The 27,013-nt window shown below is 57.5% G+C and overlaps 6 protein-coding genes across 6 annotated transcripts in view; 3 read left to right on the top strand and 3 right to left on the bottom strand.

Moving 5' to 3' along the window:
• ENH_00044900 (Atypical MEK-related kinase (incomplete catalytic triad), putative) overlaps nucleotides 1–430 on the top strand; it is a gene marked incomplete at both ends in the record, with an annotated part of 4,585 nt that extends 4,155 nt beyond the window's left edge. The window contains one exon of the mRNA XM_013580949.1: nucleotides 331–430. Within this exon, the coding sequence (XP_013436403.1) occupies nucleotides 331–430 (100 nt within the window). The remainder of the gene's footprint in view (nucleotides 1–330) is intronic.
• Nucleotides 431–2,421: 1,991 nt separating this feature from the next.
• ENH_00044890 (hypothetical protein, conserved) lies at nucleotides 2,422–7,641 on the top strand (the record flags this gene model as incomplete). The annotated part of the gene is made up of 1 exon (XM_013580948.1): nucleotides 2,422–7,641. One exon carries the CDS (start codon nucleotides 2,422–2,424, stop codon nucleotides 7,639–7,641), a length of 5,220 nt encoding a protein of 1,739 aa, XP_013436402.1.
• A 53-nt stretch (nucleotides 7,642–7,694) lies between these two features.
• On the bottom strand, nucleotides 7,695–7,949 carry ENH_00044880 (hypothetical protein; the record flags this gene model as incomplete). The annotated part of the gene is made up of 1 exon (XM_013580947.1): nucleotides 7,695–7,949. The coding sequence occupies one exon, from the start codon at nucleotides 7,947–7,949 to the stop codon at nucleotides 7,695–7,697; it is 255 nt and encodes an 84-aa protein (XP_013436401.1).
• A 384-nt stretch (nucleotides 7,950–8,333) lies between these two features.
• Nucleotides 8,334–8,684, bottom strand: ENH_00044870 (hypothetical protein; the record flags this gene model as incomplete). Its single annotated transcript, XM_013580946.1, has 1 exon — nucleotides 8,334–8,684. One exon carries the CDS (start codon nucleotides 8,682–8,684, stop codon nucleotides 8,334–8,336), a length of 351 nt encoding a protein of 116 aa, XP_013436400.1.
• A 2,836-nt stretch (nucleotides 8,685–11,520) lies between these two features.
• ENH_00044860 (hypothetical protein, conserved) lies at nucleotides 11,521–12,414 on the top strand (the record flags this gene model as incomplete). Its single annotated transcript, XM_013580945.1, has 1 exon — nucleotides 11,521–12,414. The coding sequence occupies one exon, from the start codon at nucleotides 11,521–11,523 to the stop codon at nucleotides 12,412–12,414; it is 894 nt and encodes a 297-aa protein (XP_013436399.1).
• A 1,211-nt stretch (nucleotides 12,415–13,625) lies between these two features.
• ENH_00044850 (peroxisomal catalase, putative) lies at nucleotides 13,626–25,953 on the bottom strand (the record flags this gene model as incomplete). Its single annotated transcript, XM_013580944.1, has 15 exons — nucleotides 13,626–13,835; nucleotides 13,962–14,065; nucleotides 14,271–14,562; nucleotides 15,428–16,368; nucleotides 16,661–17,871; nucleotides 18,222–19,506; nucleotides 19,757–19,799; nucleotides 21,781–21,885; nucleotides 22,456–22,676; nucleotides 22,754–23,009; nucleotides 23,571–23,742; nucleotides 24,181–24,576; nucleotides 24,912–24,979; nucleotides 25,646–25,705; nucleotides 25,858–25,953. 15 exons carry the CDS (start codon nucleotides 25,951–25,953, stop codon nucleotides 13,626–13,628), a joined length of 5,460 nt encoding a protein of 1,819 aa, XP_013436398.1.
• Between the last annotated feature and the right edge of the window lie 1,060 nt (nucleotides 25,954–27,013).

Genomic DNA, 27,013 nt, shown 5'->3' with positions numbered 1-27,013 from the left:
TGCTGCAGGCGTTTGCTGCACCGGGACCCCAAGCAGCGCATCACTGCAGCAGAAGCGCTGCAGCACCCTTGGATGCTTGGGGGCCCTTGAGGTGTACAGACACCCCACAGAGACCCTCAAGGCTCACTCTTGGGTCCAAAAGACCCTAAGGGGGCCCCCTAGGGGGCCCCCTATGAGGCCCCTACGGGGCCCCTTGGGGGCCCCCTAGGGGGCCCCTAGGGGGCCCCTAGGGGGCCCCTTAGGGGGCCCTTTAGGGGGGCCCCTAGGGGTCTTCTTAGGGGGCTCTTAGGGGGCCCCTGAGGGGGCCCTTTCGGGCCTGTGCGGCTCCAGGGGGCCCCTCGGCCTGCCTAACGGGGTTCAACAGCAGCAGCAGCAGCAGCAGCAGCAGCAACAGCTGCTTCTGCAGCTGCAGCTGCCAAAGGACTCCTAGAAGACCTCTAAAGGGTCTGCTTAGAGGCCCCTCTGGGGCCCCCTGGGGGCCCCTGGGGCCCCCCAGGGGCCCCTGGGGCCCCCCAGGGGCCCCTGGGGGGCCCGAAGGGCCCCTGGGGGCCCCTGGGGCCCCCCCAGGGGCCCCTGGGGGCCCCTGGGGGCCCCTCTTGGCGTTTTGTGGAGGGGCATTGCCTTTGATGTATTTTTGTTTGAAATGAATTTTAATTTTCTATTTGGCGGCTTTTGCAGCTAGCTAGCTTGATGCAGCTAGCTAGCTGGCCAAGTGGAGCTGCTTGAGAACTTGCTAGCTAGGCAGCTAGCTAGCTAGCTAGCTGGCTAGCTAACTAGCTAGCTAGCTAGCTAGCCAGCTAGCTAGGTAGCTAGATAGGCAGCTAGCTAGGTAGCTAGCTAGCCAGCTAGCTAGCCAACAAACAGGCAGGAAAGCAGCCTAGCTAGCTGGCTAGCTAGCTTGCTATCCAGATAGCTAGCCAGCCAAGTAGCAAGCAAGCTAGCTAGCTACCTAGCTAGCCAGCTAGCAAGCAAGCTAGCGAGCTAGCTAGCCGGCAGCTAGCCAGCAGCTAGCTAGAAGCTGCCCAGGAGCTAGCCAACAGCTAGCTAGTAGCTAGCGAGCAGCTAACCAGGCAGCAGCTATCTAGTGGCTAGCTGCAAGTAGCTAGCCAGTGGCTAGCCAGCAGCAAGTTTCACTTAGCTAGCAGCTAGCTGCATCTAGGTTGCAGCTAGCTGCTGCTGCTGCGGCTGCTGCGCCTGCTGCTGCTGCCTGCTGCAGCAGCAACTGCTGCAGGGTCTGCTGCTGCTGCAACTTGGCTGTAGAGGAGCCTTGAAGGGACGCTGTTGGCTTGCGAGACAGAAGCAGCAGCTGCTGCTGCTGCTGGAGACACGGCAGCAGCTGCTGCTGCTGCAGACATGGCAGCAGCAGCAGCTGCTGCTGCTGCTCTTTTTGAGGCCACGGGAATGAGACGGGGGACACTCCGGTTTCTCTTTTTCTTAAAGATAACATATTTTCAAAAAAGGGTTTTGCTGCTGCTGCTGCTGCTGCTGCTGCTGCTGCTGCTGCTTGGGTTTGTTTGTGCTGCTGCTAAGCCGGTGCTGCGGGTCTCTCACGTCCTCAGGGTTTAGGGTTTAGGGCGTAGCGATTAGGGTTTAGGGTTTAGCATTTAGGGTTTAGGGTTTAGGGTGGAGCTTTTTTAGGATCAAGATATACCCTCGGCTTATCGTTTAGGGTTTAGGGTTTAGCGCCTAGGGTTTAGGGTTTAGGGTTTAGGCGTCCGCACGGAGTGGTGCAGCAAAACCACACAACAGCCGGGTGTGCGCAGCCCTAAACCCTAAACCCTAAACCCTAGATCTGCTGTGGCACACAGCGGAGTGCGCTGCTGCTGCTGCTTCTGCTGCTGCTGCTGCTGCTGTTGCTTGCGGGCGCAGCGCGGGCTGTGCTGCTGCAACTGCTGCAGGGATCTGAAACAACAGGATCAGCAGCAGCAGCGGCAGAAGCAGCAGCAGCGGCAGCAGCAGCAGCAGCAGCAGCGACAGCAGCAGCAAACCCTGGAGGGGCCCCCCTCACGCTGCTTGGGGGGCCCCCTCCAGTTTAGATAATGCAAATCTCCAAAACATAAATTGTTTGAAATAAAAGAAATTAAAAACAAAATGAAATTAATGGTTTCATGTAGCTGCTGTTCAATCCGCTGCGGCTGCTGCTGCCGCTGCAGTTCGCTGCTCCCTGCTGCTGCTGCTGTTGCTGCTGCTGCTGCTGCTGCTGGCGGTGGGGTGACTGCGCAGCTGCGGTGAAGCCCCAAATTGTTTTTGTTGTCTTCAAAAGTTCGAAACTAAAAGTGGCGATTCCGTTGGCGCGTCAATTGTCAGGTGTCTGTACACCGGGACGCTGCTGCAGCGAGAGCAGCAGCAGCAGCAGCGGGAGCAGCAGCAGCAGGTGACCTTCGCGGGATCCACCTCCGCAGCAGCAGCAGCAGCACACGTATGCACATGGAGACCCTCCGCAGCAGCAGCCTTGCTGCTGCTTCCGTTGCTGCTGCCAGCGACGGGGAGACGCAGCAGGTCGCGGTTGAAGCTGAAGCAACTGCAGCAGCAGCAGCAGCAGCAGCAGCAGCAGCGACACCCGCAGCAGCAGCAGCGACCCCAGCAGCAGAGCCCGCACGAGTAGCGACAGCAGCAGCAGCAACACACGTGCAGCCCAGCACGGCTGCAATAGAAGCCTTGGCAGCAGCATCAGCAGCAACAGGAGCTCTTGCTGCTGCTGCTGCTGCTGCTGCACTCCCTCCTGCACAGACAGACGCTGCTGAGGAAGCAGAAGCCTTGCTGGAAGCAGCAGCAGCAGCAGCAGAGCCGCAAAGCCTTTGCCTCTCGCCAGCTGCCTTCAGCGTGACGCCGCAGCAGCAGCAGCAGCAACTGCAGCAGCAGCTGCTGCTGCTGCAGCAAGAGGAGACTTCAAAGACTCCAGGGCCGCGTTTTAGCTCTGGCGGGGACAGCTGCGCAGGAGTTGCAGCAGATTCCGCAGCAAAAGTCCCAGCAGCAGCAGCAGCAGCAGCAGCAGGAGCAGCAGCAGCAGCAGCGACAACAGCTGCCGCAGCAGCACAGAGTGAGTTAGGAGTACCAGCTGCCTCAACCACAGCAGCAGCAACCGCAGCAGCAATGACTGCAGCAGTAGCAGCAGCAGCAACGACAGCAGCAGCATTGCCTGGGGACCACGCAGCAGCAGCAGCAGCAGCAGCAGATATTGCTGCAGTGGGGTACTCCTGTGGAGCCCAGCCCCAGCTGGCAGAAGCAGCAGCAACACAAGCAGCAGCAGCGGGAGCACAAGGAGCAGCAGCAGCAGAAACAGAAGCAGCAAAACCATCCGCAGCAGTAGCAGCAAACGTAGCAGCAGCAGCAGCAGCAGCAGCAACTCACTCGGCTTTGGTTCCGGCGACACTCCCCGCAGCAACAGCAGCAGCGGCTCAAGCAGCAGCAGCAGCTCCTGCAGCAGCAGCAGCCCAACTCGCAGCAGCAGCAGCTCCTGCAGCAGCAGCAGCCCAACTCGCAGCAGCAGCAGCTCCTGCAGCAGCAGCAGGCTTAGCCGCAGCAGCAGCAACCTCTATACCAGCAGCAGCCACAGCAGCGCCGTTTGCAGCAGCTGCAACGCAGCTGGCTGCAACTGCGACCACAACAGCAGCAGCAGCAGCAGCAGCGGCAGCAGCAGCAGCAGCAGCAGATGCACAAGCAGCAACAGCACCTCTTGCAGCAGCACCTGCGGCGCATGCAGCAGCCCCCCGAGAGGTGCCAACTGCAGCAGCAGCACTTGCGGCAGCAACGCCAGCAGCAGCAGCAGCAGCACCAGCTGGCCCAGCAGCAGCGGCAGCAACGGCAACGCCCGCAGCAGCAGCTGCTGCTGCAGCAGCACCCCTGGCAGCAGCAGCAAAGCTGACGGCCCCAACGCCGCAGCATGCAGCAGTAACTTCAGCAGCAGCTGCTGCAGCAGCAGCACCTCTAGCAGCAGCAGCAAAGCTGGTGGCTCCGACGCCGCAGCATGCAGCAGCAGCTGCTGCAACAGCAGCTACTGCAGCAGCAGCGCCTCTAAGGGCGTATGTTTTATCCCCTACAGCAGCAGCTCCAGCAGAAGCAGCAGCAGCAACAGCAGCAGCAGCAGCAGCAGCAGCAGCAGCAGCCGTGCGAGCGCCTCTAGCAGCAGAAACCGAAACACCTGCAGCAGAAGGAATGCCCGCAGCTGCTGCAGCACCAACTGCTGCATTGGCTGCAGCACCAGCTGCAGCACCAGCTGCAGCACCAGCTGCAGCACCAGCTGCAGCACCAGCTGCAGCACCAGCTGCAGCACCAGCTGCAGCTCCAGCTGCAGCTCCAGCTGCAGCTCCAGCTGCAGCACCAGCTGCAGCACCAGCAGCAGAGGCAGCTGCAGCACCAGCAGCAGAGGCAGCTGCAGCACCAGCAGCAGAGGCAGCTGCAGCACCAGCAGCAGCACCAGCAGCAAAAGCCGCCGAAACACCAGCAGCAGAAGCAGCTGCAGCGCGAGCTGCAGCACCCCCAGCAGAGGCAGCTGCAGCACCAGCAGCAGAGGCAGCTGCAGCACCAGCAGCAAAACCAGCTGCAGCAGCAGCAGCAAAACCAGCTGCAGCACCAGCTGCAGCACCAGCTGCAGCACAAGAATCAGCTGATGTTGCTGTCATAGCCTTACAGGGAGCAGCATCGGAGGTTCCTCCTGCTGCAGCAGCAGCAGCAGCAGAAGCTCCTGCTGCTGCTGCTGCAGCACCTGCTGTTTTAGCCGGGGAGGCACCAGCAGCACTGCCATGCCCAGTTCCAGCAGCAGCAGCAGAAACAGCAGCAGCAGCAGCAGCAGCAGCAGCAAAAGGCGCCACGCGTTGCATGCCTTCTCCAGGGGCCTCTAGGGAGCAGCTGCTGCTGCAGCAAAAGCTGCTGCTGCAGAAGCAGCTTGAGGCGCTGCAGCGCGAGCACGACATGCTCCAAATGCAGCGCGTGCAGCAGGGACAGCAGCAGCAGCAGCAGCAGCAGCAGCAGCAGCAGCAGCAGCAGCAAACTGCAGCTCCTGCTGCTGCTTCTATTGTCGCGGCTGCCTTCGACACACCAGCAGTTGCTGCTGCAGCAAGCTCGTCTCTCTCTGCTGTCAGTGCTGCTGTTTTTTCCGACACTCCAGCAGCAGCAGCAGCAGCAGCAGCAGCACCTGCGCAGCAAGACCCCTCGGCGTCTGCGGCTGCTGCTGCTGCGGTTGCTGCTGCTGCTGCTACTGCTGCCGATTCAGATGCTGCAGCTAGAGGTGTCGAAACACCGCAAGTTGCTGCAGCTACTTGCTGCTTGGGTACAGCAGCAGCTGCTGCTGCAGCCAGTGCGGGAGTACAAGCAGCAGCAGCCGGCGCTGCTGCTGCAGCCGCTGCTGCTGCAGCTGCTGCTGCTGCAGCCGCTGCTGCTGCATCCCCTGCTGCTGTATCCCCTGCTGCAGCACCAAGTATAGCTCCGGTCACTGCAGCAACGAACGAGACAGCAGCCGCACAGGCAGCTCCCCCTGCAGCAGGAGCAGCAGCTGCTGCAGCAACAGCAGCAGCAGCAGCCAACGAAGAAAAATTAGCAGCAGCAGCAGCAAAAGATATACAAGCAGCAGCCTCACCCACAGCAGCAGCAGCAGCAGACGCTGCGGAAGTGCGGGCACTAGCAGCAAAGCCAGGAACTGACAGCCTTGCTTCCGAAGCAGCAGCAAACGTAACGGCAGCTTCTGCTGCTGCTGCTGCTGCTGCTGCTGCTGCTGCACCGGCAGGCACTGCTGTTGCTGCTGCTGATACACCCGCAGCAATTCTTGGTGCTGCTGCTGCTTCTCAGGCGGCGCCTGCAGCTGCTGCTGCTACACAGGCAGCATCTGCTGTAGCAGCTCCCGTTGTTGCTGCTGCTACTCAAGCAGCAACTGCTGCTGCTGCTGCTGCTGCTGCTGCGGTGCCAACAGCAGCTCCTGCCTTTCTCGCTGCTGAACAAGCAGCAGCTGCTGCTGCTGCTGCACCGGCAGCGGTTGCTTGTGCTGCTGTTGAACCAGCAGCTGCTGCTGCTGCTGTTGCTGCTGTTGCTGCTGCACAGGCGGCTTCCACCTCCACTGCGCCTCCAGCGGTTCCTGCTGGTGCTGCTGCTGCACCAGCAGCAATGCCTGGTGTTGCTGCTGTTGCTGTTCCAGAAGCAGCGCCTTCTGTTGCTGCTGCTGCTGCATCAGCAGCAGCACCTCCTGTTGCTGATGCTGCTGCTGCACCAGCAGCAATGCCTTCTGTTGCTGATGCTGCTGCTGCACCAGCAGCAATGCCTTCCGTTGCTGCTGCTGCTGCACCAGCAGCACCTCATACTGCTGCTATTAAACCTGCAGCGTCCCCTGCTGCTGCTGTACCCACAGCAGCTCGTGCTGCTGCACCTGCAGCAACACCTGCTGCTGCCCCCGCAGCAACTCCTATTGCTGCTAAACCAGCAGCAACACCTGCTGCTGCTGCGACCACAGCAGCAGCAGCAGCAGCCGCGCCTGCATGTGCTCCAGGAGGACCAGCAGCAACACTTGTAGATGCAGCAGCTGCAGCTTCCCCGGTGCACTGCATTCCCGATACTGCTGCTCGAGGCGCAGCAGCTGCTGCTGTCACTGCTGCTGCTGTTGCTGCTGCTGCTGCTACGAAGCTCCAAGAGTGCGAACAAACCCTGAAGCCCTCCAGCAGCAGCAGCAGCAGCAGCAGCAGCAGCAGCCGCAGCGGCGGCAGCAGCAAGTGCATCAACGACGAAGCTGTTAACGAGCCGCTGGAAGAATCGGAGGCGGTTTTAGCCGTCACGGAGCAACAGCAGCAATCGCAACAGCAGCAGCAGCAGCAACAGCAGCAGCAGCAGCAACAGCAGCAGCAGCAGCAGCAGCTGGCAGCAGCCAGCGCTTCCAGGGATTCGCTGCCGCCCTTGTTGTCCGGAGGCCCCAAGAGAACTCATGCTGCTGCTGGTGGTCCTGTGCGTAAGCGGCAGCAGCTGATGAGGCCCGGGCTGCAGCGGCCTGCAGCAGCAGCCAGTCCTGCTGCTGCTGCTGCTGCTGCTGCTGCTGCTGCTGCTGCTGCTGCTGAGCAAGCAGCAGACGAGCAGAAGCTGTTTCAAGACACGCGGCTGCGCGTGGGAGACAGCGTGGAGGTTTTGTGGGTGCTGCACGAGGACGCAGCCGACTGCAGCAACCCCCAGCAGCAGCAGCAGCAGCAGCAGCAGCAGCAGCAGCAGCAGCAGCAGCAGGTGTGGTGGCCCGCGGAAATCCGAAGGGCCCCACATAAACGAAAAGACCGCGAGGGCCGCCTCGAGCTGCTGCTGCACTATTTGCCCTTCAGGGGCCTCCCAGCAGAAGACGCCAGAGTGGTATTTGAGGGGCCCCACACCCTCAGGCACTTGGGGGCCCCACGCCAGCAGCAGCAGCAGCAGCAGCAGCAGCAGCAGCAAGAGCAGCAGCAGCAGCAGCAGGGAGGTGAAGAGCCCACGCTGGATGAAGAGGTTGCTGAGGCGCCCCGGCTCCGCTGCAGAAGGAAGGGCTCTGTTACCCCACCTAGTAGGCTGCTGCTGCTACTGCATTATCTGCTGCTGCTGCTGCTGCTGCTGCTGCTGCTGCTGCTGCTGCTGCTCCTGTTTAACCAGCTGCATTGGCTGCTGCTGCTGCGTTACCTGATGCTCTTGCTGCCCGTGTTTTAACTGCTGCTGCTATCTTGGCGGCCGCTGCTATTGCAGCACCTGCTGCTGCTTCTCTAGTGTTGCTGCTGCTGCTGCATTAGCTGCTGCATTAGCTGCTGCTGCTGCTGCTGCTGCTGCCTGTAGGCTCGGACTCTGAGGGTTGCTTGTCTGAATGCGGCGAAGACGTAAATGTCTCTGTAGCCGAAATCCTCAGCGAGCAGGCGAGGCTTGACAGAGAACAGGCAAGGCTGCTGCTGCTGCTGCTGCTGCTGCTGCTGCTGCTGCTGCTTCTGTTGCTGCTGCTGTTGCTGGCGTTGCTGCTGCGGCATCTGTTATCGCTGCTTCTGGTGCTAGCGCAACCGCTGTTTCGATTGGTGCTGCTGTTGGCACTACTGCTGCTGCTGTTGCTGCTGCTGTCTCTGCTGCTGCTGCTGCTCGTTGCTGCTGCTGCTGGTAGTGTCTGTTTCCTGCTGCTAGCAGTTGGTCTTGCATTTCACGCATCAGTCACTGTAGCACAAGCAGCAGCAGCCGCTGTAGCAGCAGCAACCACTGCTGCAGCAGCAGCCACTGCAGCAGCAGCAGCAACCACTGCTGCAGCAGCATCCACTGCAGCAGCTGCAGCAGCAGCAGCAGCAGCAGCAAAGCGTGTAATGTTTGCCTCAGGGAACAACAGAAACACCGACAGCTGAGGCGGCGATGATGGCAGCTTTTCATCAGCTGCCCTTGGAGACAGTTAGTGAAGATTTGCTGCTGCTGCTGCTGCTGCTGCTGCTGCTGCCTGCGCATCTGCTGCTGCTCCTATTGTTGCTGCTTCTCCGGCCCTGCTGCTGCTTCCGTGCCTTCTCAGCAGCACTTGCTGCTGCTGCTGTGGCTGCTGCTGGAGTTGCCACCATTCTTTCATCAGAGCGGTCTTTGCTGCTGTATGCTTGCTGCTGCTGCTGTATGCTTGCTGCTGCTGCTGTTGGTGATTGCTTCCTACTGCTGCTGCTGCTGTTGGTGATTGCTTCCTTCTGCTGCTGCTGCTGTGCTGCAGCAAATGGTAATGGCGAGTAACTACAGGTCATTTGCGGACAAATTCGTGGTGAGGCCCCACTTTCCTTTCTTTAAGTTGCTGCTGCAGATCCATGCTGCTCTACTTCAGCAGCAGCAGCAGCAGCAGCAGCAGCAGCAGCAACAGCAGCAGCAGCAGCAGCAGCGAAGCAAGCTGCTGCTCCAGCCGTATCCCAGAGTAGCGAGTTCTCTAGGTGCGGCTGGTCTTTCTTGTGGCTTATAGCTGCCTCCTCTGCTGCTGCTGCCGCTGCTGCTGCTGCCGCTGCTGCTGCTGCTGCCGCTGCTGCTGCTGCTGCTGCTGCAGCAATTTCTTCAGGAGCGAGTCCGGGAGCGGGGCCCCTCCTGCACTATTACTGAAAGCGATGTGAGGGCCTTCAGAGAACAGCTGCAGCTGGAAGCAAACTTGGGGGGCCCCCCATCTTGGCGGGGGCCCCTGTGAAGCTGTGGGGGCCCCCCTGCTGCTGCTGCTGCTGCTGCTGCTGCTGCTGCAGCGGAAAAGTCTCGCCTGCTGCAGGAGCAGCGACAGCAGCGAGGCCGCAGCAGCTGCCGCTGCTGCTGCTGCTGCTGCTGCTGCTTTTGTCAACAGCAGCTGGTTTGATTGTCATGGCAGCTGCCTCCTTGCTGCAGCAAAAGGGACAGGAGATGCAGCAGCAAATCATCTCTGCTGCTGCAAGCCCGCTTCACCCCCAGGGGGCCCCACAAGGGCCTCCTGGGGGCCCCCCGGGGGCTCCCAAAGGTCTAATTAAAAGCCTTTAGGGCCCTTTAAAGGGGCCCCAAAGGGACCTCTAATTTGCCTAGAGGGGGCCCCTTAGGGGGGCCCCTAGGGGCCCCCCAGGGGGCCCCCCAGGGGCCCCGCAGGGGCCCCCCAGGGGCCCCCCAGGGGCCCCCCAGGGGGCCCCCAAAGGGGCCCTTTTCGCCAGGCGGCGCTGCTAGGAGGCTCGGGAGCTTCTGGTGGGCCCCGTCGGTTTTTTTCTGCTGCAGCAGCAACAGCAGCAGCAGCAGCTGTTGCTGCAGCAGCAGCAACAGCTGCTGCTGCTGTTGCTGCTGCAGCAGCAGCAGCAGCTGCTGCTGCTGCTGATGCTGCCTGTGCCGTTTCTTCTTTTGTCAGTTCTCGTTTTTCAACCAAGATGTCGTTTGGTCATATTGGGGGCCCCCTTGTCAGAAGGGGGGCCCCCAAATGCAGGGGCCCCACAATAAGGGGGCCCCCCTAGTGTGGGGCCCCACACTAAGGGGCCCCTGGGGGCCCCCCTAGTGTGGGGCCCAAACTAAGGGGGCCCCAGCAGCAGAAGAGTCCAGAGGGAAGGGGGCCCCCCATGCAGATAAGGGGGCCCTATACGAGTTGGGGCTGCCCCCGTGGGAGCAGCTGCTGCTGCTGCTAGCTGCTGCTGCAGCTGCTGCTGCTGCTAGCTGCTGCTGCAGCTAGCTGCAGCAGCAGCTAGCTACAACTGCTTGTGTCTAGCTGTTTCAAACAGCAGTTAGCTGTAGCTAGCTGCGGTTGGCTGTAGTCTCTAGCCCCCGCTAGCCCGGCCTGGCTAGCTGCAGCTAGCTGCAGCTAGCTACAGCTAGCTACAGCTAGCTGTGGCTAGCTGGGCCAGGCTAGCGGCCGATCGCAGTTAGCTGCAGCTAGCTGCGATTGGCTGTAGTCTCTAGCCCCCGCTAGCCTGGCCTAGCTAGCCACAGCTAGCTGTAGCCACGTGTAGCTGGCTGCAGCTAGCTGCAGTTAGCTGCAGCTAGCTACGGCTAGCTACAGCTAGCTACAGCTAGCTGCATATTTCTTTTTGCTTCATTTTGTAGGGGCAACCTGCCTTCTTAGTTTTGTTTGTGTCTTACGGCTGGCGAGTTGTGGGGCCCCACACTGCAGCAGCAGTAGCAGCAGGAGCGCAAGCAGCAGCAGAAGCAGCAGCAGCAGCAGCAGCAGCAGCAGCAGCAGCACTGAGGCGTCTCTATGAGAAAAGTGCAGCAGCAAACTTTGAATGCAAATATATTAATTAGAGGGTTATGACTGCAGCAGCAAAAAGATGAAATTATAATTATTTAATTCGTCCATTGAAAAGAAAGTTCACTTCAATGAAAGCCCAGCGCTGCAGCAGCAACAGCAGAAGTTGGAGATTTGGGAAGAAAGATGGAAATAAATATTTTGAATAATTGCAAAAAGGAATTATAATTTCATTTTCATTTAATTTTAATGTTTGTAGCAGCTCATCTTTGCATGCATGCAGATATTGTGAGGCATTTCCTGCACAGAATCGATTGCAGCTGCTGAGACTCAGAGAGGCAGGCATTTGCTGCTGCTGGTCAGCAGCAAGGACCTCCTAATTACGCGCTAGACTTGCATTTAAATTCAATTTTGAACATGAATTTGAATATTGAATTATAATTTTAGTTGAATTTCAAAACTTAGTTTATTTTAACTTGCACGCGAGAGGCTGGATCTGCTGCTTCGAGCTGCTCCACCCAGGCAGCAGCAGCAGCAGCAAGACACGCTGCTGCTCCTCTTCATCTTTTTGTGGTTTTACCCTTTTGTTGACTCCAAAATAAATCAATTTAAAGGCAAGAGACTTTGAGGAGTTTCTGCTCGAGGGAACCGTGGGCGCGCAGTCGACCGCTGGCAGCCCTAAACCCTAAACCCTAAACCCTAAACCCTCGGCCTCCAGCGGCGGACCCGCCTTCTTGCGAGGGTGGCTGCTAGAGCAGCAGCAACAGCTGCAGCAGCTGCTGCTGCCTGCTGCGACAGCAGCAGCGGCAGCTGCTGCAGCACGTAGCGCACCAATCCGCAGCCACCGTCAGCTGCAGCAGCCCCTCAGCAGCAGCAGCAGCAGCAGCAGCAGCAGCAGCAGCAGCAGCAGCAGGATGCCGGAGGGCCACCAGGTGTCTCCAAGGGATTTCTTTCGTCCCTTGTCTGAAGAGACAGGCAGCATAGACTTGATAGATATACAGCAGCTAGAGTTTGCTGCTGCTGAGAAGCTGCAGCAGCAGCAGGACAGCAGCAGCAGCAGCAGCAGCAGCAGCAGGCTCTTCCCTCGCCTCGCCCGGAGAGAGGAGGACCGCCTGTCGCTCTTCAGCCTTCTTCTTGTGGCTGCTGCTGCTTTCCTTTTTGCTGCTGCTGCTGCTGCTGCTGTTGCTGCAGTGCCTATTAACTCTCAAAAGGGCTTTGCAGATTCTGCAAAGCTGCTGATGCTCTTTCCCGAGACGCTGCAGCAGCAGTTCCACCGCTTCCAGCAGCAGCAGCAGCAGCAGCAGCAGCAGCAGCAGCATCTGCTGCCGGAGCAGCCGCAGAAGGATGTAAAGCGCTGCTCTGTCCACCAGGAGAAGCAGCAGGGGCAAAAGCAGCAGCAGCAGCAGCAGACACTGCAGCAGCTGCAGCAGGAAGACCAGCTGCAGCAGCAGCAGTACAGCCAGCAGCAGCTGCAGCAGGAAGACCAGCTGCAGCAGCAACAGCTGCTGCTGCAGCAGGAGCCACAGCAGCAGCAGCAGCAGCCGCCGCAGCAGCAGCAGCCGCAGCAGCAGCCGCAGCAGCAGCAGCAGCAGCAGAAAAGCTCTGGCTCTGATCTTCTCAATAGTTTAAAGAAACATTTTTTACTTCCCCTTTTGAAAGCTCCACAGAAGGAAGGCGACCGCCAGACAATTGACGCTGCAGCAGCAGCAGCAGCAGCAGCAGCAACAGCAGCAACCGCAGCAGCAGCAGCAGCAACAGCAGCAGCAAGTAGTGTGGAGAGTACAGGTACTGCCTATCCCTCCAAATAAAGAGAGGCAGCAACACAAGGCCGCTGCAACAGCTAAGGGACCACTGGGCAGCGAGAGCAGCAGCAGCAACAGCAACAGCAGCAGCAGCAGCAGCTGCTGCTGCTGCTGCTGCTGCACCAGGAGCAGCAACAGCAGCAGCTGCTGCTGCTGCTGCAGCTTACACAGTCACTTACCTTTGGCGATTCATTGCCCAGCGCTTTTTTTCTTCTTGCGATTTGCTGCTGCCTCTCAAAGGCAATTTGCTGCAGCTGCTGCTGCAGCTGTTCTGCGGCTTTCTGCTGCCGCTGCTGCAGCAGCAGCTTCTGCTGCTGCTGCACTTCAGCGCAGACTTGCAAAGCTTTGCTGCGTTCTTCTTGTAGCCAGGCAGCATCAGCAGGTAGAGGCTCCAGGCCTGCTGCTGCAGCAGCAGCAGTAGCAGCAGCAGCAGCAGCAGCAGCAAAGAAGCTCGGTGCCGGTTCAACATTTCCGCAGCGACGTTTCAGCTTTATTTGGCTACCCACCGCAGTAGCTAGCTAGCTAGCTAGCTAGCTGCGCAGCTGGCTAGCTGGCTAGCTAACTGGCTAGCTAGCTAGCTATCTAGCTGCGCAGCTAGCCATAAGGTGATGGGGCAGCTTTGTGGCCCTTTGCCTTTTCAGCTAGCTAAGCAGCTAGCCACCAGCTAGCTAGCTGTCTCACTGGCTAGCTAGCCAGACTGAACAGGTAGTGCTCAAGCCAGCTAGCTAGCTAGCTAGCTGGCCAGCTAACTAGTTAGCTAGCTGGCTAGCTGCGAAGGTGCATAGCTAGCTAGGCGAAAGGGTGATTTCTTATTCATTTGCCTGACTAGCTAGCTAGTATATTAGCTAGCTAGCTAGCTAGCTGGCTAGCTAGCTAGCTAGCTCATCATCTACCTGGCCAGCTAGCTAGCCACATGCTGTCTAACCTAGCCCCTCAGCTAGCGAGCTAGCTAGGTCAAGAGCTAGCCAGCTAGCCAGGTAACTGGCAAGCTACCCAAACAGCTAGCTAGCGAGCTAGCTAAACAGCTTGGCAGCTAGCTAGCTAGCTAGCTAGCTAGCTAGTTAAACAGCTTGTCAGCCAGCTAGCTAGCTATGTAGCTAGCTAGCTAGCTAGCTAGCTAAACAGCTTGCCAGCCAGCTAGCTACCTATGTAACTAGCTAGCTAGCTAGCTAGCTAAACAGCTTGGCAGCTAGCTAGCCAGCTAGCTAGCTAGCTAGCTAAATACCTGCTAGGGCGTCTTTGGTCTCGGTGAGGGCGTCGAGGCGCCAGAGTATCTCTCCTGCTCTGATGAATATTTGCTGCTGCGCTGCTGCTGCTGTCAGCTCTTCGCTGTCTTCTGCTGCTGCTGCTGCCTCTGTCCCTTGGTTTGCTGCTGCTGCTGCTGCTTCCAGCTTGCGAAGGCAAACAAATAACTCAAAGCGAAGGTCCTGACCAGCACAAACCAGAGAGATGCACAGCTGCCTGCAGCAGCAGCAACAGCAGCAGCAGCAGCAGCAACCGCAGCAGCAGCAGCAACAGCAGCAGCAGCAGCAGCAGCAGCACATCAGCCTTACATCTGACTGAGTGCAAGCAGCAGCCCTCATGGCCATTAGCCTTTCGGGGAGCTGCACCTCCCAGGGCTTTGCTGCTCCTTTGCTGCAGTCCTCGCTGTCTTCTGCTGCAGAAGCAGCAGCAGCAACAGCAGCAACAGCAGCAACAGCAGCAGCAGCTTGCCAGCGGATCTCTGCTGTGCGTGTCCATATTGAGGGCGGCAGTTGCTGCTCTCTCGGGCTGCAGCTAGCTGCAAATCTGCTCCCAAAAGACCCGCAGCAGCAGCAGCAGCAGCAGCAGCAGCAGCAGCAGCAGCAGCAGCAGCAGCTCACCTGGGGGCCTGCAGACTCTGCGGATGTCTAGGGTTTGCTGCTGAGGGCCCAAACTGGAGAGACACTGCAGCAGCAGCGGGCGGTTTAGGTCTTTGATTTCTCCTGAGGTGGATATACACCCGAAGCGCTGCTGCTCGGCTAGCCACAGCTGCAGCAGCAGCTGCTGCAGCGTCTGTTGCTGCTGCTGCTGCTGCTGCTGCTGCTGCGGACCGCTGCCGAGCCAGCCTCGCCAAGACCGACAAGCAGCAGCAGCAGCAGGAGAGTCCAGCGCGTCAGCAAGTGCGGCCAGCAACTGCGTGTGCAGCAGCAGCAGCAACAGCAGCAGCAGCAGCAGAAGCAGCAGCAACAGTGCAGCAGCAGCATTAGAGCTATTTTAAGCTTTCCGTGAGCAGCAGTCTTCTCTTTGTGTTTTATCTGCAAGTTAATTTGGCTGCTGGCTTTAAGTCTCTCAACTAGCTGTGGCTAGCTGTGGCTAGCTGTGGCTAGCTGTGGCTAGCTGTGGCTAGCTGTGGCTAGCCACAGCTATGCGCCTAGCTGTGGCTAGCTGTGGCCAGCTATGGCTAGCTGCGGTTAGCAGTAGTTATCCACGGCTAACTATGGCTAGCTGTGGCTAGTTGTAGCTAGCTGCGGCTATCTGTGGCTAGCTGTGGCTAGCTGTGGCTAGCTGTGGCTAGCTGTGGCTAGTTGTAGCTAGCTGCGGCTAACTGTATCTAGCCGTAGCTAGCTGTGGCTAGCTGTGGCTAGCTGTGGCTAGCTGTGGCTGGACGTGGCTAGCTGTGGCTGGCTGTGGCTAGCTGTGGCTAGTTGTGGCTAGCCCCTTAAGAAGAGGTCTGGCTAGCTCCCTAGCTAGCTGCTGACTGAACTACCACCGCTGCTTTAGCTAGCAGCTAGCTAGCTAGCCGCACGACTAGCTAGCCAGGCACACGGCTAGCTAGCTAGCTAGCTGGCTGGCTAGCCAGCTAGCTAGCTAGCTATTTGCGCGCCTAGCTAGCTAGCTCCGTCCACTGCTACCTAGCGAATAAGAGTGAGCCAGGTGCTTCTCTGCGGCTAGCTAGCTAGCTAGCCATTCAGCTAGCTGACTAGCTAGCCACCCAGCAAGCTAGCTAGCCACGCAGCTAGCTAGCTAGCTAGCTAGCTAGCTGTCTTTAGGGGCTCACCGGCTGCAGATGCCTGCGAGGAGTGTGTGCAATTGCTGCAGCAAGTGCTGCCATTCCGCCAGCAGCAGCAAAAGCTGCTGCTGCTTCCTCGCTGGAAGCAGCAAGAGCTCGCACTGCTGCTGCTGCAGCGCAGCTGAAGAGCGCGGCAGCAGCATTAGCAGCAGCTGCTGCTGCTGCTGTTGCTGCTGCTGCTGCTGCTGCGGCTGCGCAGGAAGGCCCCGGGGGCAGCTGCTGCTGCAGCCAGCTCGCCAGCAGCAGCAAGCCGTCAGCAGCAGCAACAGCAGCAGCAGCTTTTGTGTCTCCTTCACACAAACGAGACAGCAGCAGCCAGGCGTTGCAGCAGCAAATCATTTCAGGTGTACAGACACCTGAAGATGAATGCGATTCAGCACAAGGGCTGCTGCTGTTGTTGTTGTTGCTGCTGCTGCTGCTGCTGCTGCTGCTGCTGCTGCTGCTGCTGCTGCTGTTGCTGCCGCGTCTTGCAGCCGCAAGGGATTCATCAGAGCGTTCAGCTGTTCTTTTCTGTTTTTGCTGCTGCAGCTGCTGCTGCTTTTGCTGCTGCTGCTGCTGCTGCTGCTGTTTCTGTTGTTGCTGCTGCTGCTTTTGCTGCTGCTGCTCCATAAGTTTCTGCAGCAGAGTCAGCAGCTGCTGCAGAGCCCCTGCCTCGATGAACGCCTCACGAGCCTGTGCCCAGTTGCTGCTTCTGTCTGCTGCTGCTGCTGCTGCTGCTGCTGCTGCTGCTGCTGCTGTGGGGTAGAGGAGAGCTAGCCCCTGCTGCAGGGCCGCAGCACAAGCGTCTGTGTCTCCTTCAGCAGCAGCTGCTGCAGCAACCCGCAGCAGCGCAGCAGGACCCCCAGCAGCAACAGCAGCAGCAGGACACAGCACTGCCACTTCTCCTAGGCAGCAAAGTGCTGTAGAAGACAACACCTTCAGCTGGTTTGCTGCAGCACAGCAGCAGCACAGCAGCAGCAGCGCAGCAGCAGCACAGCAGCAGCACGAGACAAGCACCAACGGGGCGTGGCAGCAACGAGATGAAACACAGAAATGCAACAGCAGCAGCAGCAGCAGCTGCTGCTGCAGCAACTGCTGCTGCTGCTGTTCCTGCTTTCGATTTAGCGCAGCTCTGCTTCATCGCCTGCTCAGGCAGCTCAAAAGCTCCGTTCGTGCTGCTGTCTGCTGCTGCTGCTGCTGCTGCTGCTGCTGCTGCTGCTGCTGCTGCTGAGTGTCAGTCACCTGAAAACCTCCAGGGAGCAGCAGCAAACAGCTCTTGTCTTCTGGTGTCTGTACAGTCGGCGAGGGCCTGGAGTGTCTCTACAAGAGGAAAATGAAGACAGCGAGCGCAGCAGCAGCAGCAGCGCATGCAGCGGCAGAGACACAGCAGCAGCAGCTGCAGCAGCTCCAGGTCCGCTGCAGTCGCTAGCTCCTTCGCATTGCCGCTGCTGCTGCTGCTGCTGCTGCTGCTGTCGTTGCTGGTGCTGCTGGCGCTGTTGCAGCTGCTGCTGCTGCTGTTGCATCCCGGCGCCTCGCCCTGGCAGTCCGCAACAGCAGGAGCACCAGCAGCAGCAGCAGCAGCAGCAGCAGCAGCAGGTTTTGAAGCAGCAAGTGCAGCGCCAAAAGTGGCAAAGCGCAGCAGCTGGCAAAGGACTCCGCTGGGGGGAAAGAAGGGCAGCAGCAAAGGCCGGTTTGCTGCCAGCAGCAGCACCGAAATTAAATCATTTCTTGCTGCTCTTTGCCGCAGCGAAGGTGCTGGCAGCAGCAGCTGCTGCAGCCAAAGAGAGAGCCCCTGCAGCAGCAAACGGCGCCCCTCGGGGCCCCCGCGGGGCCCCGAGGGGCAGTGCTGCAGCAGCAGCAGCAGCAGCTGCAGCACGAGCTCCTGCCGCGTCCACCAAACGTATGTGGGGCTCAACGCACTTCCTGCTGCTGCTGCTGCTGCTGCTGCTGCTGCGGGGTGCTGCTGCTCTGCTGCTGCTTCTGGCTGCTGCAGGGCTTTGCTGCTGCTCGGCACTGCCTCTGTGGGGCCCGGCGAGCTGCCTATACACCTGAAAATGAGGCAGCAAAGTGTGCTGCAGCAGCAAAGGAAGTTGGCTAGCTGCGGCTGCGCAGCAAAGAGCAGCAGCACGCGCAGCAGCTCGAGTTCTTCTGCTGCTTCCAGTGTTGCAGTTTTTAGTTTTAATTTAATTTCTTTTTTCAAATTTAATTTAAATTCTTTTTCCAAGTCCATAAAAGTCTGCTCTTCTCCCCGAAGAGCAGCAACGGCGTTGCTGAGGGCCTCCTGCAGGTAAGCAGCACCCGCGCTGCTGGCAGCAGGGGCCCTTTCGCTTGCTGCTGCTGCAGGCGCTGCTGCTGCTGCTGCTTCTGCTGCTGCTGACGCTGCAGCGGACCTTGCTGCTGCAGCTGCCTCCGAAGGTGCAGCAGCAGCTGCTGCTGCTGCTGCACCTGGGAGCCTGGTGACGCAAAAGCAGCCGCTAAAAGGCTCTCGGTGAGGTCAGGCAGCAGCAGCAGCAACAAGTACAGCAGCAGCAGCAGCAGCAACTGAGATACCAGCAGCAGCAGCAACAGTAGCAGGAGAAGCAAGACAAATAACAGCAGAAGCGGCAGAAGCAACAGAAGCAACAGAAGCAAGAGCAACAACAGTAGAAGCAGCAGCAGCAGCAGCAGCAGCAGCAGCAGCAGCAGCAGCAGCAGCAGCAGCAGCAGCAGCAGCAGCAGAACAGCAGCAGCAGCAGCAGCAGCAGCAGCAGCAGCAGCAGCAGCAGCAGCAGCAGCAGCAGCAGCAGCAAAAGTTTCTTCGCACTTGTTGTTAAATATGGGCTGCAGCAAATGTGTTGCTGCTGCTCTCAGCACCTGAATTACCGCGCGGCGCAGCTGGGCAAAGGCCTCGTCGTCTTTTGGGCCCCACTGGCCTCCATTTGCTGCTGCTGCTGCTGCTGCTGCTGCTGCTGCATCTGCTGCTGCTCTTGCTGACCTTATCGCTGCTGCTGCTTCCAGTGGAGTTGCCAGCGATGGCAATGCTGCTGCTTCTGCTGCTATCGTTGCAGCTGCTGGTGCCGCTGGTTCTTCTGCAGCTGCTGCTGTTGCTGTTGTTGCTGCTGCTGCTGCTGTTGCTGTTGCTGCCGCTGCTGCTGCTGCTGCTGCTTCTGAGGAGTTTGCAGAATCATGATTGCCATCTGTAGGTCTCAAATGCCCCTGCGTGTCTTCACTGCTGTCTGCAGCAACAGCAGCAGCAGCAGCAGCAGCAGCAGGAGTGGGAGGGGCCTGATCGCCCTCGTCTGGCAGCGTTTCTGCTGCTGCTGCTGCTGCTGCTGCTGCTGCTGCTGGCTTGTGCGGCGGCTGAGGCACCAAGACCCTGGAGAGGACCGCAGCAAACTTGGCAGCAGCAGCAGCAAACCTGAATCCGTCTGCTGCAGCAAAAGCAACGGGGGGCTGCGCTGCTGCTCTGCAAAGAGCAGCAAGGGCCTCGGAAATGTGGGGCCCCCGCTGCAGCACGAGGTGTACGTACACCTCAGCTAGCCCCGACAGGGGCCCCCAGTGGCTGTAAGGAATTCCTTTGCTGCTGTAGCAGCAGCAAAGCAGCCGCAGCGAGACGCTGTGTCTTTGCGTGTTGCTGCGGGTATACGGGGAAGTCAGCTGCTGCCACAGGGAGGCCCAGTCGGGCTCCCGCTGCTGCTGCTGCTGCTGCTGCTGCTGCTGCTGCTGCTGCGGCCGCTGCGGCTGCTGCCCCAGCTCCTCCGAGCTGCTGCAAGGCACGGCCAGAGTCTGCCAGGTCTCAGGAGCATCGTCCCCAACGGCCAGCTGCTGCAGCTGCTGCAGCGGCTGCTGCTGCTGCTGCTGCTGCTGCTGCTGCTGCTGCTGCTGCTGTGCGTCTGCTGCTCTGCTGCAGCCACAGGGGGGCCCCTGGGGGCCCGCTTCCCCGCTGCTGCTGCTGCTGCTGCTGCTGCTGCTGCTGCTGTGCGTCTGCTGCTCTGCTGCAGCCACAGGGGGGCCCCTGGGGGCCCGCTTCCCCGGGGCCCTCCATGGCGGCCCAAAGAAGTTTTGCTGCTTTTCTGTGGTGTATCTACAGCTCGGACCAATGGTCTCCCCTGAGCAGCAGCAGCAGCAGCAGCAGCAGCAGCAGCAGCAGCAGCAGCAGCAGGACGGCAACCGGAGGTGACCCTGCTGCTGCGGCTGCCGATTGTTGCGCGCTGGAACAAACAATGAAAAACAATAAACATGAAATGGAATTTATTTTCAATTTATATTTTCAATTTATATTTTTAATTTATTTTATTTTTTAATTATATTTCAATTTTAAAACCAAATTAATGATCGGCATTTCAGGAAATGCCTTACAGCCGCCACAATCGAGCGCTCGAGAGCAGTGGCCGCTCAAACCCTAAACCCTAAACCCTAAACCCTAAACCCTAAACCCTAAACAGTCTATTTTTGTAAGCAATAAACAATAAAATATTATTTCTTTAGGGGTTTATCTTCTTTGTGGCTGTGGGGCCCCAGCAGCAGAAGCAGTTAAGCTGCTGTAGAGGCCCCAGTGACCTGATACTCCCCCAAACGCCCAAACCCTAAAACCCAAACCCTAAACCCTAAACCCTAAACCCTTGCGGGAATCCCTCTCATCACTGAGTCCTGCCATGAGAAAACAAGCGACCGCAACCCCAAAAGCAAGTAAATTAAAACAGTAATTATTAACAGGGCCAGGAACAGCTAAACCCTTGACTCTAAACCCCAAACCCTAAACCCTAAACCCTCAAAATTAACCCCCTGACCCGAATCCTAACCCCTATTTACTTAAAGCTCCAAATTGCGAACAATCTTTGGGGCCCCTTGGGGCCCCAGGGCCACCAAGTGACCCCAGGGGCCCCCAAGGACCCAGGGGGCCCCCGAAGGCCCCTGAGGGCCCCTCAAGGCCCTTTGGGGGCCCCTAGGGGCCCCTCAAGTAAAAGGGGTTTGAGAATATGCGTAGTAGTGGCATTTGGGGCCCCTTGAGGCCCTTAGGGCCCTTAAAGCCACTAGAGGGCCCCTTATAGCCCATTGGGAGCCCCCCGGGGGCCCCCAATGGGCCTCAAGGGGGGCCCCAGGGGCCCCAAGGAGTCCCCAGGGGCCCCCTGGGGGCCCCTGGGGCCCTGAGGCGGCCCCCGGGGGCTCCCTGGGGTCCCCAGGGGCCCCAGAGGGTCCCAAGAGCCCCCATGGGGCCCCCAGGGGCCCCATGGGGCCCCCAGGGGGCCCCAAGGGGCCCCCAGGGGCCCCACGCCATGGGGCCCCCTGGGTACGCTGTGTTGTTATTGACATTAAGCATGAACAAAGAAGTGACAATGGAGACACAAAGAGCAAACAAAACGAAAAACGGACAGCCAACAATAAACTCCCAAGGGCCCCCAGGGGCCCCCGGGGGGCCCCCCTAAGGGGCCCCTGGGGGCCCCTCAGGGGGGCCCCCAAAGACGCCCCTGGGGGCCTTTTTCGAAAGCTCCTGCAGCCTTTTCTGAATCCCAAAACCCAAAAACTGAAAGCCTTAAGGGGGGCCCCCCGAGTACCCCTGGGGGCCCCCCGGGTACCTCTGGGGGCCCCCCGAGAGCTCCAGGGCCCCTGGGGGGCCCCCAGGTACCTCTGGGGGCCCCCCGGGTACCTCTGGGGCCCCCCGATGGGCCTTTGGGGGCCCCCGGGTACCTCTGGGGGCCCCAGTTGGGGCCCTAATGCAGTTTAAGTTGGTAAAGTTTTGAATTTAAATAAATTGAATTACATTCTGGAAGAACTGCAGGCCGAGTCTGGAAGGCCCAAACCCCTGGCCACTCGCAAGCCATAGTCCTTATCAGCTCGGTAAAACAGCTTCACTTGGCGCTCTTGCAGCTGCAGCAGCAGCAGCAGCAGCAGCAGCAGCAGCAGCAACAGCAGCAGCAGCAGCAGCAGCAGCAGCAGCAGCAACAGCAGCAGCAGCAGTTGAGCACTTGGCATGAGGATCCGATATCAGCACATTCACCTTTTCGCAAACAACTTGAATTTAAACAAATAACAAAACTAAACAATTAAATAATTAAATAAATAAAAAATAAATAATTAAATAACTAAATAAATAAATAATTAAACAATTAAATAATAAATAAATAAATAAATAAATAAATAAATAAATAAATAATTAAATAATTAAATAATTAAATTAATAAATGATGAATTGGCAAACTGGAAAACTCCACAACCAGCGAACTTCTCGCCGAGGAACTCAGCACGCGAGCAGCAGCAAAACAAATCCAAACAAACAAACAAACAAACAAATAAATAAATAAATAAATAAATAAATAAATAAATAAAACAAATAAATAAATAAATAAATAAATAAATAAATAAATAAATAAATAAATGATTACATGTCTGTCGGCGTTTTTCAAATGGTCCACAATGTTGCCAACTAGAGCCTCGCGGTCTTCGGGTGTCATTACATCTCGGTAGAGAATTCCAGCTTGCTCGAAGTCCTGAAGAAATTAAATTAAATTAAATTAAATTAAATTAAATTAAATTAATTAAATTAAATTAATTAAATTAATTAATTTAATTAAATTAATTAAATTAAAAAGGAAATAGAAAGATAAAAGGACAATTGAGTGGTTTAGGGTTTAAGGCGGTAAACCCTTGAAAGGACAAAAATGATACTCAAACCACACTGAGACGTAAAACCCTTCTAAACCCTAAACCCTAAACCCTAAACCCTAGCAAACCCTAGCAAACCCTAGCAAACCACAGCAACCCCCGGCAAACCCTAACAAGCCCAAACCCCCGCAAACCCTAACAAGCCCAATCCCCCGCAAACCCTAACAAACCCAGCCCCCACCAAACCCTAGCAAACCCTAGCAAACCCTAGCAAACCCAAACCCTAGCGAAGCCAAACCCTAGCGAACCCAAACCCTAGCAAAGCCAAACCCTAGCAAAGCCAAACCCTAGCAAAGCCAAACCCTAGCAAAGCCAAACCCTAGCAAACCCAAACCCTAGCAAGCCCAAACCCTAGCAAAGCCAAACCCTAGGCCGGCGCGGGGTGTGGGGTTTACGTCGTTGGGGTGGGAGTTGGGGAAGTGTCCCGTAAACCCTAAAAGAGGGGTTTGCGAGGGTTTGAACTGGGGGGCCTCCTTGGGGGCCCCCGGAAAGCTGTTGGGCTCATAATTCGGGAGGGCCCCATAATTGCCATTAACACACATGGGCCCATCTCGGATGTGGAGGGCCCTGAGGGGGCAGCCCCGGGGTCTGTTCACGGGGATCTGGTCGAAGTTTGCTGCAGCAGCAGCAGCAGCAGCAGCAGCAGCAGCACGCTCAGCAGCAGCAGCAGCAGCAGCAGCAGCAGCAGCTCACGGCCGAGCCTGTGGCGCTGCGTGTCCGGGTAAGCGAAGAGCCTGCCCTGGAGCATCTTGTCCTCGGAAGGCTCTATTCCTGGAATTAAATTTCCGGGAGAAAAAGCAATTTGTTCAACTTCTTGGAAGAAGTTTTTTGGGTTTTGCGTCAGAGTCAGCTGCCCCACCGGCAGCAGCGGGAAGTCCTTTTGCGGCAGCACTTTCGTCACGTCCAAGACGTTGAACTTGTACTTGGCAGCAGCAGCAACTGGCATCACCTGCAGCAAGTGGAAAGTCAATTAAACACCAAAACAGCTCCACAAACTGCTGCTGCTGCTGCTGCTGCAGCAGCAGCTTCAGCTGCGATCCAAAACCCAAACTCCAAAGCGCGGCAGATTAACAACGCCCAAACAGCTGTCTGTACACCCCAAATAGCTGCCTATACACCCCAAATAGCTGCCTATACACCCCAAGAAGCTGCCTGTACACCCCAAATAACTGCCTGTACACCATGTTTAGCTGCCTATACACCCCAAATAGCTGCCTAGACACCCCAGAAAGCTGCCTATACACCCCAAATAGCTGCCTATACACCCCAAATAGCTGCCCATACACCCCAAATAGCTGCCCATACACCCCGCAAGCTCTCAATGCACCCCAAAGAGCTGCCTGTACACCCCAAAAGCTGCCTATACACCCCACAAACCTGCCTATACACCCCAAAAAGCTGCCTATACACCCCAAAAAGCTGCCTGTACACCCCGTAAAGCTGCGGATACACCCGAGAAGCTGCGGATACAGCCGAGAAGCTGCGAGAGGAGCGGGAAGTGGATGTACACCTGAATGTAGAGAGTCCAGGAAGGAAAGTTTCCTTTTTCAATTGCATTAAAAAGATCTCTTGTTGCATAATCTGGATCTTCTCCGGCGAGCTGCTGCGCCCTTTGTCGCGAAAGGTTTTTTATCTTCTGGTTTGTCTTGAAGTGGAACTTGGCGTAGTGCACATCTCCTTCACTGAAAAAAAATTAAAATAATTTTAAATTAATTTAATTAATTTAAAATTAATTTAATTAATTTAAAATTAATTTAATTTTAATTGAACAATTCAAAAACAAAACTCTAAAAGACTGGAGGAGAGGGAGGAAGTCAAAGAGGCAAAAAACGGAATTCGCTTGCTTCTGCTCAGCGGCGTAAGAGACCCCAAACCCTAAACCCTAAACCCTAAACCCTAAACCCTTGTCACTTCACGAGTTTGAAGGCGCTTGGGCCCGCGTTTCCTCCCCCTCCCCCCAAACCCTAAACCCTAAACCCTAAACCCTAAACCCTAAACCCTAAACCCCTGCCAGTTGACGAGTTTGGGAGCGTTTGAGCCCGCGTTTCGCGCGGCTGGCGGCCAAGCGCAAGCCGCAGCCCGTGCGCGCAAACCCTAAACCCTAAACCCTAAACCCTAACCTGTTGACGAGCTTGAAGGCGTGGGAGGAGTAGCCATTCATGTGTCTGTAGCCGTCGGGAGTTCCTCTGTCGGAAAAAAGAATGGTGGTTTGGTGGAGGGTTTCGGGAGAAAGAGAAAGAAAGTCCCAAAACATGTTAGGGTCTGGAAGATTCGTTTGAGGGTTTCTTTTTTGAGAATGAATGAAGTCCGGGAACTTTAAGGGATCTCGAATGAAAAACACCGGAGTGTTATTTCCCACTAAGTCCCAAACCCCCGCAGCAGAATAAAACTTCACTGCAAACCCTCGGGGGTCTCGCAGAGTGTCTGCGCTTCCCTTCTCCCCCCCCACTGTTGAAAACCTCACAAACACTTCTGTCTCTTTTCCCAAACCCTCAAACACTGCTGCTTTGCAGTACCTGCAGCAAACACCCCCCGCTGCTGCTGCTGCTGCTGCTGCTGCTGCTGCTGCTGCGCAGCAGCGGCGAGCCGGCGCGCGCAAACGCGAAAGCGACACGCCGCGTCCACGCAGCAGCAGCAGCAGCAGCAGCAGCGAGGGGAGAGGACGCGGGGGGCGCAGCAGCAGCAGCAGCAGCAGCAGCAGCAGCAGCAGGAAGGGGAGTAGTGCAGCAGCAGCAGGAGCAGGAGCAGCAGCAGCAACGCATTTAGCAGCTTTAGCAGCAGCAGGGAGCAGCGCGGCCGGCGAGGCGGCCGCAAACCCCAAACCCTAAATTAGGGTTTCCTGGTGGCGCACTTTGTGATGTCGTGGGTCACTTTGAAAACGCCGTGCGCCCCAGCACCCTTGGCGTGAACCACTCTTTCCTGAAACCCCATAAACAAACCTCACAAAGTCCTGCTAAACCCTCCTAGGGTTTAGGGTTTAGGGTTTAGGGTTTAGGGTTTAGGGTTTAGGGTTTACGGCTGCAGCAGTGTAGGGCCTAGGGTTTAGCCGCGCAGCAAAGCAGCAGCAACACAAAGCCTCCTTCCCAAACCCCACAAATAAACCCACAGGGGCCCCCAAGGGGCCCCCCAAGGGGCCCCCTAAGGGGCCCCCCAAGGGGCCCCCAGGGAAAGCCCAAAGGGGCCCCCCAAGAGGCCCCATGAGGGCCCCACAGGGGCCTCTGTGGGGCCCCACAGGGGCCCCTCCGGGGGGCCCCTGTGGGGCCCCACAGAAACCCCACAGGGGGCCCCTGTGGGGCCCCACAGACACCCCACGGGGGCCCCTGTGGGGCCCCACAGATGACCCAAGGGGGCCCCCAGGTGCCTCCTGGGGGCCCCCTGGGGGCCCCCAGGGGGCCCCCTGGGGGCCCCCAGGGGGCCCCCAGAGGGCCTCTAGGTACCCTCTTTGGCCCTATTATCCCCAGAGGGGCCCCCTAGGGTTTTGTGGGGGGGTTTAGAAGGGGCACTAGTGGGCAAAAGGAGCGGGGTCTAAACCCTACAAACCCTAAACCCTAAACCCTAAACCCTAAACCCTAGTGCAGAGCCTACAGGGATTCTCTCTCTGTTGAAGTGGGCCAGTTTGTCCAGCAAGTGGAAGTCCGAAAGGAGCTGAACAAAAGAAAAACCAAAACCCTAAACCCTAAACCCTAAACCCTAAACCCACTTCAGAGGCACAAACCGCAGTTCCCACTGGGCCAAAACCCCGAACCTTAAACCCTAAACCCTAAACCCTAAACCCTAAACCCTAAACCCTAGCTCACCACTGGGCCATTGGGCCCCGCTGTCAGGGAGTTCTGATTGTCTCCTACGGGGGCCCCCGTGGAGGTGGTCAGCACAGGGCACTCCTTTTCCTCCATTGTGCTGCAGCAGCAGCAGCAGCAGCAGCAGCAGCAGCAGCAGCAGCAGCAGCAGCAGCAAGAAGCAACAAGAGAAGTGCGAGCCTTTTGCAGCTTTACTTCGTAAGAGCGACGACGGAAAAAGCAAATGCTGAGGAGTTAGCCACTGGCCCGTCTGGCGAGGGTTTAGGGTTTAGGGTTTAGGAATTAGAGCGTATAGCGTAGAATTGAGGGTTTAGGGTTTAGGGTTTAGGGTTTAGAGCTGGAAAAAGCTGAAAAGGAGGAGGGGTGGGCAGCAACAAACCTGCAGAATGCGTGGCCAGCTTGAGTTGAGTGCAGCGGCGCTTGTCTGCCGGCTTGTCGACGGTTTAGGGTTTAGGGTTTAGGGTTTAGGGTTTAGGGTTTGCAGGAAACTCAAAGAAACTCCTTTTCCTTCTGGACAATCAAGAATTAAACCGAAATGGGAAACACCTGCGCTGCACCGGCAGCAGGAACACACCCCGGCGCTGCGAGCGGCGTGGCTTCAGGGTTTAGGGTTTAGGGTTTAGGGTTTAGGGTTGCGGAGCGGGGGTTGCTGCAGCTCGGCGAGAAACAACCCCCCAAATATGCTTCCTTGTCCTTCAAATTTAATTCAATTAATAAATGAATTCCATTTGCAATTTGCTGCTGCTGGAATCTCGAAGCTGCAGCACAGCTGTACAGACACTGCACCACTGGCGGGCGTGGCTTGCGCGGGCCGCACATGCGCCAAAAAAGGGTTAATTCTTTGCTTATTTGTGTGAAATAGTTTCCTTTAATTAAAACACTTCATTTAAAGTGTTAAAACCCTGAAAAAGGGTTTGGTTGCTGCTTGATCGCTGCGCTGCTGCTTTGCTGCTGCTGCGCCCACCGGACCCACTGCAGCAGCGCCGGCGGCGCGCGAGCGCTCCTTTGCTGCATTTCGCCTTCTTTTTCGAATTCTTCTGCACTAAATAGTTTTTAAAATTAAAATGGGAGTCAAAATGCTTCGTGGAAACTCGAAGTCGCGGCGCTGTGCTCCCAGGTGTACGTACACCGCAGCACCGCTGGCGCGGACCGCAGC

Source organism: Eimeria necatrix, genomic scaffold, assembly GCF_000499385.1.
Source record: "Eimeria necatrix Houghton genomic scaffold, Enh_scaff338, whole genome shotgun sequence".
Classification (NCBI taxonomy): Eukaryota; Apicomplexa; class Conoidasida; order Eucoccidiorida; family Eimeriidae; genus Eimeria; species Eimeria necatrix.
The sequence above is the reverse complement of the archived record's forward strand: the minus strand, read 5'-3'. Positions and strand labels throughout refer to the sequence as shown.